This window comes from Arvicanthis niloticus, chromosome 12, assembly GCF_011762505.2.
Source record: "Arvicanthis niloticus isolate mArvNil1 chromosome 12, mArvNil1.pat.X, whole genome shotgun sequence".
Lineage (NCBI taxonomy): Eukaryota > Metazoa > Chordata > Mammalia > Rodentia > Muridae > Arvicanthis > Arvicanthis niloticus.
Window position 1 is genome coordinate 7,837,526 of NC_047669.1, and position 18,922 is coordinate 7,856,447.

General features: G+C 44.5%; 1 protein-coding gene across 1 annotated transcript; it reads left to right on the plus strand.

Moving 5' to 3' along the window:
* Positions 1-892: 892 nt before the first annotated feature.
* Positions 893-12,255, plus strand: Psmd2 (proteasome 26S subunit ubiquitin receptor, non-ATPase 2). The gene is made up of 21 exons (XM_034514756.2): positions 893-1,107; positions 1,496-1,552; positions 1,989-2,153; positions 3,850-3,971; positions 4,116-4,340; positions 4,567-4,725; positions 4,865-5,009; positions 5,187-5,247; positions 5,630-5,776; positions 5,926-6,032; positions 6,572-6,699; positions 7,126-7,213; positions 8,617-8,779; positions 8,891-8,992; positions 9,126-9,271; positions 9,513-9,596; positions 10,577-10,745; positions 10,826-10,920; positions 11,110-11,236; positions 11,631-11,749; positions 11,912-12,255. The coding sequence occupies exons 1-21, from the start codon at positions 973-975 to the stop codon at positions 12,092-12,094; spliced, it is 2,727 nt and encodes a 908-aa protein (XP_034370647.1). The 5' UTR covers positions 893-972; the 3' UTR covers positions 12,095-12,255.
* The last annotated feature ends 6,667 nt before the right edge of the window (positions 12,256-18,922 follow it).

Here is an 18,922-nt window from a genome sequence, read left to right on the forward strand (position 1 = left end):
CTCTTTATCTGGACTCATCAGCTTTTTGATAAACCGTTTTAGGGCACAATTTCCAATTCATCTCCAACATACTGATTGGTATGTGACTGTTGATTTCATATATATGTATATATATGAAATATATATACATTTATATACTACATATATAGTATGTGTCTGATGTATGTATGTATGTATGTATTCCGAAATCTGTGATTGAAGTCTGTGATAGAAACAGAAACTGATAGAAATTTCCTAGAGGACTAAAGCAAGCATGAAACTGTACGGCTATCATGAAGACGGAACAGGCAGAGCTGCTATAGGCAGTCCAATCTCCAAAAGTTGAAAAAGTCATTAGCACTGACGATTATACCTAGAATCCAAGATCTGCATGCAAAAGCCATAGGTTTTAATAACGAGCAGCAGCAGCTCATGTCTGTAATCCCAGAACTCCCCAGGCGAAGGACTATTAGGTTAAAGTTATTCTCTGCTAAAAAGTAAGTTCAAGCCTGGGTTAATAAATAAATAAACTTTAGGTAGTATCACTCATCCTCACGTGGAGGAAATGTTTTGCGGTTACTATTCCACATTGGTAGTGACATAATTACACTGAAGTCACACAGACTTCAAGACTTAAAGGAGTTTTGAGCTGATAGAAATCTAGAGAGAACTAAAGCAAGAATGAAAATGTATGGACGTTCTGTCTTCAGAATGACCTTCTCATCGTACCATGTATCGCGCTGTGATGAAGCTACGAGATCGGAGAGCTAGGCATTCCCGCAGTCAGACCGCTCACGTGTACAGAGACACCCTAACCCAACACTAGTCGCTCGGGCTAGATGCCGGAACAGTAATTCCCGGCCTGCCTCAGAGGGCTGGACTCGGGATCCTCCGGGCACTTCCGGTCTGTAGGACGACGCGCATGGCAACCTGGGAAAGGGGAGGGGCGGTGCGAGCAGGTGCGCGCGCAGCAGGCCGGCAGTAGTAGCGGCGATGGAGGAGGGTGGACGAGACAAGACACCCGTGCAGTCCCAACAACCCTCGGCGACAGCCCCCAGCGGCGCGGACGAGAAGTCGAGCGGCAAGGAGCGAAGGGATGCCGGGGAAAAAGACAAAGAGCAGGAGCTGGTGAGGCGCAGCCTGGGGAGCCGGAGGAGGAGGCCTTGGGCTGAGTCACTCCTGGCTTGAAGGCCTCGGGCCCGACTCCGTACTGCCCACCGCGCCCGGGAGACTCAGAATGGGGCGACCCTGTCTTTATGTCTTGCCCGCCCCATTACACACTGTCACTGCCTGAGGCCCTCACCACCACATCGTGGGTCTTTGGCTGTTTTCTAGAATGGCTTCCAAGCAGAGCCTGCCTGGTTCAGAAGGTAGACAGCCTTTTCAGCAAGGCTGCTTCCCTATCCCACTCTTGTTGCCCATAGACATTCACACTCCCCACCTGTCCCGGGGTGAGTGGGAGAAGAATATGATTTGGGTTCCTTCTTTTAACGAGCTTCTTCCCCTAACGCTCCAGTCTGAGGAGGACAAACAGCTTCAAGATGAACTGGAGATGCTCGTGGAGCGACTCGGGGTGAGTCAAGGTGTTACTTCAGAGAGAGCTGGATGTTTCTCGTTTGTTTATTTCATTATTTTTTTCGAGACAGGGTTTCTCTGTGTAGCCCTGGCTGTCCTGGAACTCACTCTGTAAACCAGGCTGGCCTCGAACTCAGAAATCGGCCTGCCTCTGCCTCCCAAGTGCCGGAATTAAAGGTGTGCGCCACCACTGCCCAGCTGTTTATTTCATTTTGAGGCAACAATTAGATACCACATATTAAATGATAATTTGAGGGAAAAGCGTTACAGAGGATATGTAAATGAAGTCATGTGTCTCAGGTAATTTATAGGAGTTGAGGAATCATGGAATAGGAGCCAGTTATGTCTTTGAGCAAAGCATTGGTTAAGTACGTGTAGGTTGTGATGTGGAGAATGTGACTCCTTTTGGTCTGAGCACTGACATCTCCTATTAGGAGAAGGATACATCTCTATACCGACCAGCTCTGGAGGAACTGAGAAGACAAATTCGTTCTTCTACGACTTCCATGACTTCAGTACCCAAGCCTCTCAAATTTCTGCGTCCACACTATGGCAAACTGAAGGAAATCTATGAGAACATGGCCCCTGGGGAGAATAAGGTAATTCAGAATATGGCAGTGGTTTGTCCAGTTGAATGATTCCTTTTTTAACTAGAAAATATGATCCATGGTAAGTCACTGAAAACCTCACCTGGCTGGAAAGTTCGTCATAATGAGACTGATTCTCTAAGTGGGAAGCCTGTAAATGCTCAGTTCCTTAGAAGTTTCTCCTTCATTAGACCTTAAGATTTTCATGATGTGTTTCTAACTTAATTTTAAAATGTTATATTGTATACATGTGTGTGTGTGTGTATGTGCCCGTATACATGTGGGTGTATGCATAGGTGTCATGCCTATGCATGCCTAGAGACCCTTGGTGTTTATAGTTGGTTTTGGATGCCTTGCATCCTAATAGGTGCTGGGATTTCAACTCTGATCTTCATGAGCACGCAGGAAGTCCTCTTAAGTGTTGGCCTGTCTCTCCAGCCACTCTGGCTGCCTTCAAAGTTGGCTGTGTGGCCTAGACTTCGCATTAGTTTATGACTGTCTTTCTCTTGCCTCTCTCTGGAGTTCTGGAGGCATAAGCCAGTATGCTTGGCTTTTCTAAAGCTGATATATAATGACCCTACTCTTTCTTCTGCCCCATATACATTCATTTTATTCCTTTTATGTCTAAAAGACCCAGAGTTCACATTTTTCCAGCTGGTACAAGCATTACCCAGAAGTCTTTAATTTATAGTAGATTTTTTTTGTTTTTGTTTTTCAAGACAGGGTTTCTCTGTGTAGCCCTGGCTGTCCTGGAACTCACTCTGTAGACCAGGCTGGCCTCGAACTCAGAAATCCACCTGCCTCTGCCTCCCAAGTGCTGGGATTAAAGGTGTGCGCCACCACCGCCTGGTAGTTTGTAGTGGATTTTGAGTAGCCTCTTCATTGCTTTGCTTTTGTCCTTGTCTCCTACATCATTTATTACTCTGTCATACCACAGCTACACTGGTCTTTCTAGATCATTTAATTTATAATTATTTAAGTAAAATATGTAAAGTATAAATAAAACAAATAATACATAATAAAAGTAAAATTTGTTTTTTAAATAAAATTTAAGTGAAATATTAACATTTATTTTTATATTTGTGTGGATGAACGCCTTGCCTCCCTGCCTGTATGTATGTGTACTCTCTGTGTGCAGTGTCTGTGCAGAGACTGGGGACACATCCTCTGGAACAGGAGTTAGGCTGCTGTGAACCCCCATGTGGATACTGGGAGCTGAATTCAGGTCATCTGCAAGAGCAGCATATTTGTGTAACTGTTGAGTCTGTTTTCCAGACCCCCAGACGATGATGATGATGATGGTGATGATGATGATTCTTATTAAAACCTTTTAGTAGTTTATTATTGCAGTTAAAATTTATGCTGAGTGTGGTGAATACTTCTAATCCCAGCCACTCAGGACCTCTTATGTCTAGAAAGTTGAGGCCAAATTAGGCAATATGATATAATGAGAATGTGATGTGATGAGAAGCATCATCTCCTAACATTACAGCTCAGAAGCATCTTTCTTTGATTCCCCACTGTTTGTCACTCTTGAGTTAAGTTAGCTTTAGAGGGAGCTAGCAACACCAACTTTAGGTTTTTGTGAGGCTTAGCTTAGATCACATAGAACTTTTCCTTATAGAGATCAGTATATAGTGGATTTTATTGGTGAATTCTGCGGACAGTGATCTTGATTCTGTAATGGCACATGCTGTTTTCCTTACAGTGTTTTGCTGCTGACATCATCTCTGTTTTGGCCATGACCATGAGTGGTGAGCGGGAGTGCCTCAAGTATCGGCTGGTGGGCTCCCAGGAAGAATTGGCATCGTGGGGTCATGAGTATGTCAGGTAAGGCATCTTCTTTTTGGGAATGAGAAGGGACATGGTGGCATTATTCTGTTTGTTTGGGAAACTGAGTGTATTGAATTCCCCAGATACTGAGTTCCTTGACTCCCAGGGACCTGTTTCCCTAATGAGCATATCTATCTGTAGACATCTGGCAGGAGAAGTGGCCAAGGAGTGGCAGGAGCTGGATGATGCAGAGAAAGCACAGCGGGAACCATTGCTTACCTTGGTAAAGGAAATCGTCCCCTACAACATGGCTCACAATGCAGAGCATGAGGCTTGTGACCTGCTCATGGAAATTGAGCAGGTGGATATGCTGGAGAAAGACATCGATGAGAATGCGTACTCCAAGGTCTGCCTCTATCTCACCAGGTGAGTACAGGAGAGCAGGCTTGCAGGCCTGCACTCTTCAGCACTTGTCTCCCAGGGGAGCTTGGGGTTGCTTCTTGAAGGCAGAAACTTTGTGTTTCCTCAGTAATCCTGGAATGTAGTACATTGCCTTCCATATATTAGGCATTCAGTGTATATACTTGGGAAAGGATTTAAATAAGTTAAATGAATTGCACTTTGTAAAATTGTACTACCTTTGACTTTGTAGTTGTGTGAATTATGTACCAGAACCCGAGAACTCTGCCCTCCTGCGTTGTGCCTTGGGTGTGTTCCGAAAGTTTAGCCGGTTCCCTGAAGCTCTGAGATTGGCGCTGATGCTCAATGACATGGAACTGGTAGAAGACATTTTCACCTCCTGCAAGGATGTGTATGTAGAGAAACTGGCAAAGGGAGAGATGAGTCTGTGTATGGGCTTTGTGTGAAAATCAGAGACTTAGATGAGACCGTGGAGACGTTTCTGTCCCATGGTGCCTGAGAGTGAGCAGGTATGCCGGCTCCCCCCACAGGGTGGTCCAGAAGCAGATGGCATTCATGCTGGGTCGGCATGGAGTGTTCCTGGAGCTGAGTGAAGATGTAGAGGAGTATGAAGACCTTACAGAAATCATGTCCAATGTCCAACTCAACAGCAACTTCTTGGCCTTAGCTCGGGAGGTAAGGGTCTCCTCTTGGCCCTGAAGGGTTTTGTTTGAAGTTCTATCTGTAATTCTGTCTCTCTGACCAATACCTTCCAGTAGACTCCCTGGTTAAAGTTGCTATTCAGTGGGAGAGCAGAAGGGACAGCTAGGGGAGTATTGGGGAAGTAGTTGTGACCCTCTGGCTTCTCTGCAGCTGGACATCATGGAGCCCAAGGTGCCTGATGACATCTACAAAACCCACCTAGAGAATAACAGTGAGTAGTTCTGTGTGGTCATTGTTCCAGTTGTATTGGGAATAACAGCTTAGAGAACCCATTTCTAAAGCGCTTCAAATTCTTATGAACTCTGTGTCCAGGTCACTGTTGGAAGACATAGATTAAGGGTCTAACATAAAGTCAGAGATTGACCTGGATGGTGGAGGCACACCCCTTTGGTCCCAGCACTTGGGAGAGGCAGAGGAGAGTAGATCTTTAAGTTTGAGGCCAGCCTGGTCTACAAAGCAAGTTCTAGTGTAGCCAGGGCTACACAGAGAAACCTTGTCTCTAAAAAAAAAATTTTTTTTTTAAATTAGAGACTTTGTACCATGCTGTGTTCCTTGCATGTTCTATGCTGTCTGCCTTTCCTCACCGTGTACAGGGTTTGGTGGCAGTGGCTCTCAAGTGGACTCTGCGCGAATGAACCTAGCCTCCTCTTTTGTGAATGGCTTTGTGAATGCAGCCTTTGGTCAAGATAAACTGCTGACTGATGATGGCAACAAATGGCTTTACAAGAACAAGGACCATGGTATAGTTTTTTTTCTTTTTTGTTTGTTTGTTTGTTTGTTTGTCATATAGTCAGATGTTACCTGAGAGGAATCCACAGTACAATTTCCAAAGGAGCCATAAGTTTCTTTGGGGTGAACCCTTGTCAAGCTGACATTTTCCTTACTGCAGGGATGTTGAGTGCGGCTGCGTCCCTTGGCGTGGTTCTTCTGTGGGATGTGGACGGCGGCCTCACCCAGATCGACAAGTACCTCTACTCCTCTGAGGACTACATCAAGGTCAGTCTGGACACAGCTCACTCATGGGGACCTTCTCTTCTCATGTTCTAGTGCCTCCTTATTGGTGAGCTGGCTTAGTTACTTTCTGTTGCTGTGAAGAGACACCATGGCAAGCCAACTTAAACAGAAACGATTTAATCTGGGGCTTCTTTATAGTCTCAGAGGGTAGTCCATGACCATCATGTTGGGGAACATGGAAGCAGGCAGGCATGGTGCTGGAGCAAAAGCTGAGAGCTCACTTCTGCAAGTTGGAGGTAGAGACAGAGACTGGGCCTGGTGTTAGCTTTTGAAAGTTCAAAGCCCACCCCTAGTGACACACCTCCTCCAATAAGGCTGTACCTCCTAATCGTGTGCAGAACAGTTCTACCAAGTGGGGACCAAGAATTCAGATACATGAGCTTATGGAGACCATTCTCTTTCAAATTACCACATGAGGCATGCCCAGTGTTTCATTCCAGGTACAGTGCCACAGAAAGGCCCATAATGTACTTGGTAGTTGAGAGAGTAGATAGCCTAAAGAGTCTGCTTGCTCTTTGCAGTCAGGAGCTCTCCTTGCCTGTGGTATTGTGAACTCTGGGGTCCGGAATGAGTGTGATCCTGCCCTGGCACTGCTTTCAGACTATGTTCTCCATAACAGCAATACCATGAGACTCGGTTCCATCTTTGGGTAAGGCTTCCTGTTGCTCTTTCTCTGTTGGTTGATTTTGTTTTTTCTGAGACAAGTTTTTTTCTGGGTAGCTCCAGCTGTCCTACAACTCACTCCGTAGACCAGGCTACCGAGTTCTGACCTAGAACTCAGAGATTGGCCTGCCTCTACCTCCCAAGTGCTGGGATTAAAGATGGGCACCACTGCCCTGTTTGCTTGTTTGTTTGTTTATTTATTTATTTAATTTTTAAATCCTTATTTTTCCATGACTGCTTCTGTTTTTGTTAATGCCTGTCTTATAAACTCTGGAGAAGTTATTGCCAAAGACTGTCATGTGCCATTGAGTAATCTGGCTCATGGTGAATGTGTTAGTGACCAGTTCTGTTTTTGTTCTTCCTTGCCGAGTCCCTGAGTATATGTTGGGGACTTTATCTCCTGACTTTTTAGGCTAGGTTTGGCTTATGCCGGCTCTAATCGGGAAGATGTTCTAACACTGCTGCTACCTGTGATGGGAGATTCCAAGTCCAGCATGGAGGTGAGTTATTGATGTTTAATGGAAAAGGTAGGGGTGGTGTGTTGGGCTTGTGGGACACCTCAGTAAAATCTGTTAGAAGTGCAAGCTGTGTGTGGTAAGCTCAGTGCTTGGGGGACTGAGGCAAGAAGGTTTTCGTGAGTTCTAGCCTAGGCTACAGAATAATTCTTTTACTCTCCCCTTTTTGCCCACCAAAGAAAAGGGGCTAGGGAGACAGACTGAAGCTTGGTGTTGTACTGCTCTGAGTTCTAGTCTCTGAAACCCCAGTCCAGCCACGTAGACTGTAAGGAGGAAACGGATGGAAGTGAGGGCTGAGGGCAGCACATTGTGCAGGAACACAAACTCAGCACGGAAGGAAACGGGCAGGAGCCAGGGCCACTATTCCCCTTTCTTCTTTCCCACCTTAAATCTTTTTCCACTGTTCCCTTCAAGGTAACTCCCCTCATGTTTTCAAAGGCTTCCTAATGGGCCCACCTCTTAGTTTCTACCACCTGCCAAGATTCCCAAGCATGCCGCCATCTTACATGTGTCCAGGTCATCTTACGCATGGTGTGGAAGCATTCTACATAGAAGCCACCGCAGTGATTCTGACCTTTGGTCATTAGCCAACCTTAAGTTTTCTTGCTTATGCAAAGTCATTTTACTGATAAATACTGTATAAATACTGCCAAAAGCAGAGATTTTAGGGTAAAACTACCCAAGTTCAACTCTTGGGTTTCCATTTACAAGCAGAAGATACTGAATAAGTAACTCTGTCTCTTTAGGCTTCACTTTTCCCATCACCTATTGTGTGGAGGTGTGATGACCGTGAGGAGCATGCAAAGCTAGGGCTGCTGAGGTTGCAGTAAGCCTGACGACATGCTAGCAGGACAGAGTCCTTAACCCTCACCTGTGTGCTATGTGTATGTACATGCCAAATAAGTAAATCTAGTAACACTTTAAAAGAGTATGCAAGCCGGGCAGTGGTGGTGCACGCCTTTAATCCCAGCACTTGGGAGGCAGAGGCAGGTGGATTTCTGAGTTCGAGGCCAGCCTGGTCTACAGAGTTAGTTCCAGGACAGCCAGGGCTACACAGAGAAACCCTGTCTCGAAAAAACCAAAAAAAAAAAAAAAAAAGAAAGAAAAGAGTATGCAAATGGGTTAGCACAGTGCTTGACATATTAAGTACTCACTAATTTTACAGAAATGAATTTACAGTGCATCAGAAGAATTAGGTTTTTGAATGAAGTAAGCGTTTTAATATCTTACTGTGGTTGGGTATGGTGGCACACACTTTGAATCCAGTACCCAGAGGCAAAGGTAGGCAGATCTCTGATTTCCAGAGAAACCTAGACTACATAGTGAGATCCTGTCTCAAAGACAAAGGAAAATGTTACTGTGTTTAATGTTGACTTTCTTATTTCTAGGTAGCAGGTGTGACAGCTCTAGCTTGTGGAATGATAGCAGTGGGGTCTTGCAATGGAGATGTCACTTCCACCATCTTGCAGACCATCATGGAGAAATCTGAGACTGAGCTCAAAGATACCTATGCTCGTTGGCTTCCTCTTGGCCTGGGCCTCAATCACCTGGGTGAGAAAATGTTTATCAAAGGGCTGACAGAATTGGATACAATTGGAGGGTTTAAGTATCAAATTGAGCTGGATACAAGCCAGTATCCTTTGACCCTTTAATCTCCTGTAGGGAAGGGTGAAGCTATTGAGGCAATCCTGGCTGCCTTGGAGGTTGTGTCAGAGCCATTCCGAAGTTTTGCCAACACTCTGGTGGATGTATGTGCCTATGCAGGTCTGTGCCTTACTATCCAGCAATTCCACTTCTCTCTTGGTCCTTTTCTTCTCAGGTTGTTTCTTCTCAGGAAGTTGGGTTTTTTCTTGATGCCTTCTCATTTTCTTTCCTCGCTCTCACTGCCCCACTGCAGGCTCTGGGAATGTGCTGAAGGTTCAGCAGCTCCTCCACATCTGTAGTGAGCACTTTGACTCTAAGGAAAAAGAAGAAGACAAAGACAAGAAGGAAAAGAAGGACAAGGACAAGAAGGAAGCCCCTGCGGACATGGGAGCACATCAGGTGTGGGCCAGCAAGCACTCTGAAGAAGATAGCACATAGATATTAGAGGCAGAACAGAGTTGAGCTTTGTTTTTGGCCTCTGCTCTTCCCCTGGGTACTGCCACAAGTCAGAATAGCAGGACTGAGTTTTGTCCTTGAGGGACAAGGTGTTCCCTGCAGGATAGCTCTTCTTAGATGATCCTTGAGTGGCTTGGTTTTTGTTCCTGGAGCTTACTCTGTTCTTGTGCCTCTTGAATTGCAGGGTGTAGCTGTTCTGGGGATTGCACTTATTGCTATGGGGGAAGAGATTGGTGCAGAGATGGCATTGCGAACTTTTGGTCACTTGGTGAGTACTCCAGGGTAGACTAGAACATGGGGGTAGTGGGTGCTGGGGGTTAAATCTAGAGAGTTGTGCATATGTGGGAGTGATTCACCACCACGCTACACCTTAGCCCTGGCTAATTCTGGTTTTGGTGGCTTTTATTTGCCATATATGCTTGTGCATAAATGTATAGAGATGTCAGTCTTTACCTTCTACCTTCTCTGAGACAGGGTCTTTGTCTTAGTCAACACTCTATTGCTGTGAAGAAACACCATGACCAAGGCAACTCTTATGAAGGAAACATGTAATTGGGGCTGGCTTACAGTTCAGAAGTTCAGTCCATTGTCGGTATGGTGGCATGCAAGCAGACACAGTGCTAGAGCAGCGGTTCTCACCCTTCCTACTGCTGTGGCCCTTTCATACAGTTCCTCACGCTGTGGTGATCCACAACTGTAAAATGATTTTCATTGCTACCTCGTAACTGTCATTTTGCTACTGTTCTGAATTACATTTTCTGATGGCCTTAGGGAACCCCTGTGAAAGGGTTGTTCAACCCGTAAAAAGGATTGCAACCCAAAGGTTGAGAACCACTATACTAAGACAGCTTAGAGTTCTGCATCCAGATCTGTGTGCAGCAGGCAGAGAGATAGTAGGCCTGGGCTGGCCTTCTGAAACTCCACACCCTACCCCTAGTTGACATACTTCCTTCAACAAGGCCATACCTCAAAATACTTTTCAAATAATGCCAGTCCCTAATAACCAAGCCTTACGGGGCTATTTCTGTTCAAACCACCAGAGTTGCTTATGTTCTCCTGAGCACACCAGACTAGCTGGTCCCAGAGCTTTCAGAGATCCTCCCTCTCCATCCCTGCTTCCTCCTAGGAGCACTAGGACTGCAGATGGCCTCATGCTTGCAGAGCAGGCGGTTTTACCCTGTGAACAATCTCTGCCCGAGCTTGTTTCTACCTCTTTTCCCACACTATTTTATTTCTTTTTATCACCAGCTGAGATATGGGGAGCCTACCCTTCGTCGGGCTGTACCTTTAGCACTGGCACTAATCTCTGTTTCAAATCCACGACTCAACATCTTGGATACTCTAAGCAAATTCTCTCATGATGCTGATCCAGAAGTTTCCTATAACTCCATTTTTGCTATGGGCATGGTGGGCAGCGGTAAGTACTGGAAAAGATTTTGAACAGACTAGAAGACTCGGGGTTCTTTGTCTAAGTTTCTATATGTTTCCTATTTCTAGGTACCAATAATGCCCGTCTGGCTGCAATGTTGCGCCAGTTAGCTCAGTATCATGCCAAGGATCCCAATAACCTCTTCATGGTACGCTTGGCACAGGTAATGAATAGGGGACTCCCTTTTTCAGGTGTGGCAGCAGCCATATCTGTGATGGGGTAGGAGGGCCTGGGAGAGAAGATGTGACTGGGTTGTGGGATTTTTGTTTGCCTGAGAAGGAACATGTCTCCTCAGATATAACTTCTCATTTATTAATATTTCTGTCTTTTGTTTCTTTGTTTTGTTTCGCAGGGCCTGACACATTTAGGGAAGGGCACACTGACCCTCTGCCCCTACCACAGTGATCGGCAGCTCATGAGTCAAGTAGCTGTGGCAGGACTGCTCACTGTGCTTGTTTCTTTCCTGGATGTTCGAAACAGTGAGTTCCTATCAGAAACATTACATGGTGCACATTGTGCCTTGATTTGCCCCGACTAGGCCCACCATGGCAATTTAGGATCAAAACCTCAAGTTAACTTTTCTAGGTTTATTGGGCTTGTGGGAGGCTTCATGAAACCTTAATTTCTCACACTTTTGATCTGCCTCAAAAGATTTCAAGATGAATTTACACCTATATGACTAGGAAAAGTGATTTTCAGGTCTTAGGGATGTGAGCAAAGAATGGTAGAGGCATCTTGGGTTAGTGGGGTGTGCAAGGAACAAAGTTTGGTCTTAGTTAATAGTTTAGTGGGTCAGGGCTGCGATCAGTTCCTAAAGTTCAGGCCAGGCTTGGCTCATTATCTACAACTTGTGTTTGTGCTCTCTTCCCTTAGTCATTCTAGGCAAGTCTCACTATGTATTGTATGGGCTGGTGGCCGCCATGCAGCCTCGGATGCTGGTTACATTTGATGAGGAGTTACGACCATTGCCAGTTTCTGTTCGTGTGGGTCAGGTGAGGAATCGGGTAGTTTAAAAAGGAGGGCTTGGGGTATACCAAAGAACTTGGACATTGTCTATACAACCCTATTTCACAAACTGGTGTGGGCAGTGATGGGGACTGTGGATTGCTTCTCCCATTTCTGGAATCCTCTATTTCATTTTTTTCATCCCACAGGCAGTGGATGTGGTAGGCCAGGCTGGGAAGCCTAAAACGATAACGGGCTTCCAGACTCATACAACTCCAGTGTTGTTGGCCCATGGGGAAAGGGCAGAATTGGCCACTGAGGAGTTTCTTCCTGTTACCCCCATTCTGGAAGGTTTTGTTATTCTTCGGAAGAACCCCAACTATGATCTTTGAAAAAGTGGCTACTAGAGACCCTGGCTGTAACTGATTTTTAGCAGGCTGTACTGCCTGCTGCCAGGGGTGGATACTGTTCCAGATCTTTGGGGGAATTGTTACCTCCTGTTGTTTTGTTACTGAGTAAGATAACTTTGTTGAATAAAGACCTTTATCCCCAAGGTCTCTGTCTGTTTACTGGGTGTCATGGTCTGTGAGAAAGCATTGTTCAGAGTAACACTGAGCCTGAAAGAAACTAAGCTCACTAAAGTCCCTGAGAAATTGAAAGATTTAGTGGATTTTTAAAAATGATTTATTTATTCTCACTTTATGTACATTGGTGTTTTGCCTACATGTATGCCTGTATGAGGGTGTCAGATGCCCTGAAATTGAAGTCACAGACAGCTGTGAGCTGCCATGTGGGTGCTGAGAATCGGTCTTCTGGAAGAGCAGCCAGTGCTCTCATCTGCTGACCCATTTTCCTATGTGTAGACAACACTGGCCTCAAACTCAAGGGAGTTGCCTGCCTCTTTGCAAGTGCTTTGATTAAAGGTTTTTTTTTTTGGTTTGGTTTGGTGGTGTTTGTTTTTGTTTGTTTGTTTTTTGTTTTTTCAAGACAGGGTTTCTCTGTGTAGCCCCTGGTTGTCCTGGAACTCACTCTGTAGACCAGGCTGGCCTCGAATTCAGAAATCCTCCTGTCTCTGCCTCCCAAATGCTGGGATTAAAGGCATGCACCATCACCGCCCGGCTTTTTTTGTTTTTGTTTTTGTTTTTGTTTTGTTTTGTTTTTGGTTTCTTGAGACAGGTTTTCTCTGTACAGTCTGGCCTCAGATCTGCCTGCTTCTGCCTTCCAAGTGCTGGGATTAAAGTCATGCACCACCACCACTGCCCTGCTGATACTGAAGGTCTTTTACTATCTAAGTCTGGCCTTGAAATTGATACTTCCAACTTCACGTCAGAATGTTGAGATTATAGGCTATGTACCACACACCCGTCTTTAAAGAATCTTCTAGCCAGGTGGTGGTGGTGCACGCCTTTAATCCTAGCACTTGGGAAGCAGAAGCAGGCTGATTTCTGAGTTCGAGGCCAGCCTGGTCTACAGAGTGAGTTCCAGGATAGCCAGGACTACACAGAGAAACCCTGTCTTGAAAAAACCAACCCCCCTACCCCCCAAAAAAAGAATCTTCTAGAAGAGTCTCTATATATTTGCACATAAACCTTTTTAAAATGATTTATTTATTTAATGTATGTGAGTACACTGTCTATTTAAACACACCAGAAGAGGGCATCACATTCCATTACAAATGGTTGTGAGCCACCATGTAATTGCTGGGAACTTAACTCAGGACCTCCGGAAGAGCAGTCAGTGCTCTTAACCTCTGAGCCATCTCTCCAACCCCTGCACATCAACTCTTTGTGTACTCCTCCAAGCCCATCTTCTGCCCTTGGCTAAAGGTGCCCAAGAGCATGAAGCCCCACTCCTCTCTAACTTGATACGTGTCCTAAGACTTTGGCCTCAGAGTGATAGGAATGAGGAGCAACCTACTCCTGGAAAGGTAATGGCTCCTTCTGGGTGTGGCTAGTGCAAGTGTAAATCCACTGCTCTGGAGCCTGGTGCCCTGTAGATGTGTGCATGTCTAGCAGTGGGAATAGCACATGGTCCTACCAAATAATCATAGGTAATGTTTATCCAGCACTTAACCTTGAGTTAGCCTCTGAATACTGTCTGCTACTAAGTAAATGCTGTAAATGTTGGAAGAATGACTTGTTTGTGTTTCTGAGGCTGCTGCAGTTTCAGAAGTGAGTATAATTTTTGGGAGAGGTTGATAACTTGCTCATTGTCATATGAGAGGTAGAGACTATGAGTGGGATCTGGAGTATATCATGCCCTTAGTCGCTATGGTAATATGTCTCTAGGATTTAAAACTTGTCTCCTTGGTATGTGTGTATAGTGTTTTTGTTTTTGGTTTTTTGTTTGTTTGTTTTTGAGGTAGCATGTGTATATAGCCCTGTCCTGGAACTTCCTATGTAGACCAGGCTCAAACTCACAGAGATTGACTGCATCTCTTGTGTACTGCAATTAAAGGTGTGCATGACACTTTTTTTTTTTTAATTTTGTGTGTGGATGTTTTATTTGGATGTGTGTGTAGTGGTCAGAGGTTGTCAGGTCTCCTGGAACTAGATTTACAAGAGGTTATAAACTGCTCTGGGTTTAAGGAATCAGACCCAGGTCGTCTGGAAGAGCAAACAGTACTTTGAACCACTGAGCCATCTCCCATCATCCCTGTTACTCAGGATCTTAGCTGGGGAAGAATCAGCAACTTTAGGTCTCCTCAGTCATCCATCATCCATCACCTTGCTCTCACTTGGTCCTTTGTATGAAAGATTTAAGCCGTAGTTATCAGTAAGCCTGTTGTGCCCCTTCAATGTAACTGCTGTCTAAAAGAGCCTCTGTTATTGCCTAATAGTGATCTACTTAAGCACCTTTCCTGATGTCTAGATGTAGTCACAGTAAGATAAGTTAGGGCACTGGGAGGCAGAAATAGACTGACCTCTGCTTTCCAGACCAGCCTAATTGCATATTTGCATACTGAGACCTTGTCTCAAAAAAGGGATGTTGGGGGTTAAGGGGGGTGGGGGGGTAGTGGTGTATCCAGTTGTAGACTGTGTAGAGTGCTTTTCTTGCATGTCTGGAGCCCTGGGTTCAATCCCCAGCATTGCATAAATTGGGTGAGGTGTTACATAGAAGCAGTCATTTTTGCCTACATACTGAATTTGAGACTAGTCTGAGCTATAAGAAACCCTGTCTCAAGAAAACAAAAACCAGGACCTGCAAGGTGGTTCAGTAAATAAAGCCACTTAACCAAACTTGATGACCTCAGCTTAACATTATCTGGACCTATATGATAAGAGAACCAACTATTTCTTAGCAGTTGTCTGCTGACCCTCACATGTATATGCATTTCCCCTACCACCACCACACACACACACACACACACACACACACGCACAAAATAAATGTAATTAAAAGTGTTTTAAATTAGCATAAACCAGGTATGTTGGCTTATAATTGTAATCCCAGCACTCAGCTGAGGCATAAGGATTTCTAAGGTTTCAAAGTGAGCCTGGTCTACAGGATGAATGAAATCTTGTCCCCATCCACTGAATTATGCAACAAAAAGTCACAAGAAAACAATTTTGTTTGTGTTGTGATCAGTGTTGTGCTGGAATGTGAACAGTGGTGTTTGGTACCACGGAGATGGCCTAAGGCCAGAGTCAGGTGCTATGGGCCTGTAACCTCAGCTACTTGTGAGTCTAAGAGAAGGTTCATTGCTGGCTTGTGAATTCAAAGGCACACTGGGCTACATAGTGATTTTAAAACCACCCTGGACAACATAGTGAGGTCTTGTCTCAAAAGCAAAAAAAAAAAAAAAAAAAAAAAAAACCAGAGGTGGCATACACCTTTAATCCCAACACTGGGAGGCACAGGCAAGCAGATCTCTTGAATTCAAGGCCAGTTTTATCTACATAATGAGTCCTAGGACAGCTAAGGCTACATAGAGGAATACCCCACACCACCAGCAAAAAAAAAAAAAAAAAAAAAAAAAAAAAAAGACTGGGGATATAGCTCAATAGTATTTGCCTTTGAGTGCACAAGGCCCTAGGTTCAGTACTCAATAATACCTCCCCCAAAAAGAAAAAAAAAAGTGCCTAAGTTCCTGGATTGGGTGGGGGAGTCTGGGAGTAGGAGAAAGATGGGAGTGTAGGAGTACAGAAGGTAGGGTGTGGCTTGGAGTAGGAGAAGCAAATGAGAGGAAACTCGATTTCCAGAAACCAGGCTTAGTTTTGCTTGGCTAAGTATATAGCGTCCAGGGAAAGGTGGAGAAGGATATTAAGAAATTCAGGCTCAGGCTGGGTGGGAGTGGTTCATGCCTTTAATTCCAACAATGGGGAGGCAGAAGCAGATGGATCTCTGAGTTCAAGGCTACCTTGCTCTTCAGAATGAATTCCAGGACAACATAGAGAAACCCTGTCTCAAAACTTCAGGCTCAAGTCAGTTGCTGAGAGCTCGCCCTGAGGACTGCTGGCTGGGAATAGGTAAGTGACCATCTGTCTGGATGAAGCTCTGGGTGTCAGCCAGCTGATAAGGAATAGGAAATGTAGCCAGAACTGGAGCAGAAATGGGAGGTGAAGGGGAGAAGTAAGTTTGGTGGGCTTTTAAAAACAAAATTTATTACCATGTTGGTTCCAGGGCTTGACCTCAGGTCTCTAGGTTTGCATGGGTAAGCATTATATACTGAGTCATCTCACCAGCCCTAGCTTTTGGTTTTACATAAGATCAGAAGGACTTAATTTTGTTAAATGTTTATTTTGTTCTTGTGTGATTGTTTTGCCTGCATGTATTTTTTGTATGTATGTGCTCCATGTACACACCTGGTATCCCCTGAAGTCCTGAAGAAAATTTGTTATTTTCTGGAACTGGGACCAAGTACTCAAATATATGAGCCTATGAAACTCTTCTCATTTCAAAACCACTACAGTGAATAACAACATATTTGGGATAAAGTTGGGGGGTGTCTACTGATTAAGGACCAATGATGGTCATTCTGGGAATATGTGTGGGGTGTTAGGATGTGAATGTTTTATAGGTAGTACCTTAAGTTCAAGAGCAGTTGCTGGTTAATGAACTGAGAGCATTATCAGGTACATAGTAATTGATTTTTATTTCTTTATTTTTTATTTTTTATTTTTGGTTTTTCGAGACAGGGTTTCTCTGTGTAGCCCTGGCTGTCCTGGAACTCACTCTGTAGACCAGGCTGGCCTCGAACTCAAAAATCCGCCTGTCTCTGCCTCCCAAGTGCTGGGATTAAAGGCGTATGACACCACTGCCAGGCCAGTAATTTATTTTTTTTTTTTTTTTTTTTTTTTCGAGACAGGGTTTCTCTATATAGCCTTGGCTGTCCTGGAACTCACTTGGTAGACCAGGCTGGCCTCGAACTCAGAAATCCGCCTGTCTCTGCCTCCCAAGTGCTGGGATTAAAGGCGTGCGCCACCACCGCCCCGCCAGTAATTGATTTTTATTTGCTAGTTTGTTTAGGAAAAAAATCCAGCATCGAACAGAGGCCTATGTGACAGGACTCATTGAATACAAGAAAAAGTCACAAAGCACTCTGCAGTTTTACCTTGGTTCATTCCACAAGTATATATTTTGTTTTAATTTCTTTAAAACTGTTGCTCAGGTCTTTAGAGTGATAATTTAGTTTCCTAATGCCCTCCTCCCCTGTGTGTGTGTCCACAGATATTTGTGTTAGGGAGTTGTACATACGTATGTGTGCATGCAGAGGCCAGAGGTCAATTGGTGTTTTCCTGGGGAGCTGTCAACTTTCCTGTTTGAGACAAATCTCTCATAAATATGCAGTGCACCTGATTCAGGTAGATTGGCTGATTTGCAAATCCCTGGGAATCTTGTCTTCTCTCGGCCTTCTTGGTGCTGTAATTACAAGTCCTGGCCAGCTTTTAATGTGGGTCTTGGGGAGCAGATTCAAAATTAGATTAGTTAATTCATTCATTCTCTTCTTTCTTTCCTTCTTTCTTTTAAAGTGTTCTTTTGATTATCACTGGATATCCTGAAACTCTTTGTATTTGTAGACCAGTTGTCCTTGAACATACGAGCCTGCCTGTGCTTCCCAAGTGCTGGGACTAAAGGCAGGTGCCTTCACATGACAGGCTCAGACTCAGTTTCTAACTGAGCTGTCTCCCCAGCTACACATTACAGTGGTTTTGTTTGGCTGGTAGTTTTCAGTTACTGCATATTGAGCCCAAGGTCTCACAAATACTGGGAAAACACTCGACCACTGAGGACTCCAACCATCTAGAGGATTCTTGTGCCTCAGTTTGCCACTCCGGTAGCCTTGCTTTCTTGGTATCATAATGAAGTTTTCTGTATTGCCACCCTCACTTAGGTCACCAGTTCTGTGATATAATGCATGCCAGGAGGTAGCATGTGAGAGAGAGAAGAACCAGTGGGAAAGGCTCTTCTACCTGACTAAATGTTCAGTTCAATAGAGTACAGTTTGTTTTGAGACAGCGTCTCTCACCATGTTGTCCTGAGAAGCCTGCAACTCATTTTGTAGATAGGATGGCCTGGAATTCAAGAGATCTGCCTGCCTCTGTCTCTTGAATGCTGAGATTAAAAGTGTGCATAATCACAGTGTAGAGTGCAATTTTGTTTTCTTTTTGGTTTTTCGAGACAGGGTTTCTCTGTGTAGTGCTGGCTGTCCTAGAACTCACTCTGTAGACCAGGCTGGCCTCGAACTGCCTCTGCCTCCCAAGTGCTGGGATTAAAGGCGTGTGCCACCACCGCCCGCCGTAGAGTGCAATTTTGATTCTAAAAAAAATATGGTGTAGTGGTATTCTCTTTAAAAAAAAAAAAAAAAAGGAGCATTTGAAACCAACCTAGCTCAGGTCTCAGCTTTCAACCATCGTGTATTTTTTTTAATTATTGTTTTATTTTTTGGTTTTTCAGGACAGGCTTTCTCTGTGTAGCCCTAGCTGTCCTGAACTAGCTCTATACACTAGGCTAGCCTTTAACTCACAGATATCCTTCTGCCTTTGCCCCTGGAGTACTAGGGTTAAAGGTGTGGACCACCACCACTCAGTTCAAATTTTCCTATTTTTTAAATTTAAATATTTATTTTATATGTATGAATGTTTTGCTTTCCTATGTCTGTGTGCCACATGCATATGTGATGCCTATAGAGGCTCCAAAGAGGGCAGAATTCTAATGAATCAGAGTTAAGCACAGTCATGAGTTGCCTTATGGGTGGTAGGAATTGAACCCAGATCCTC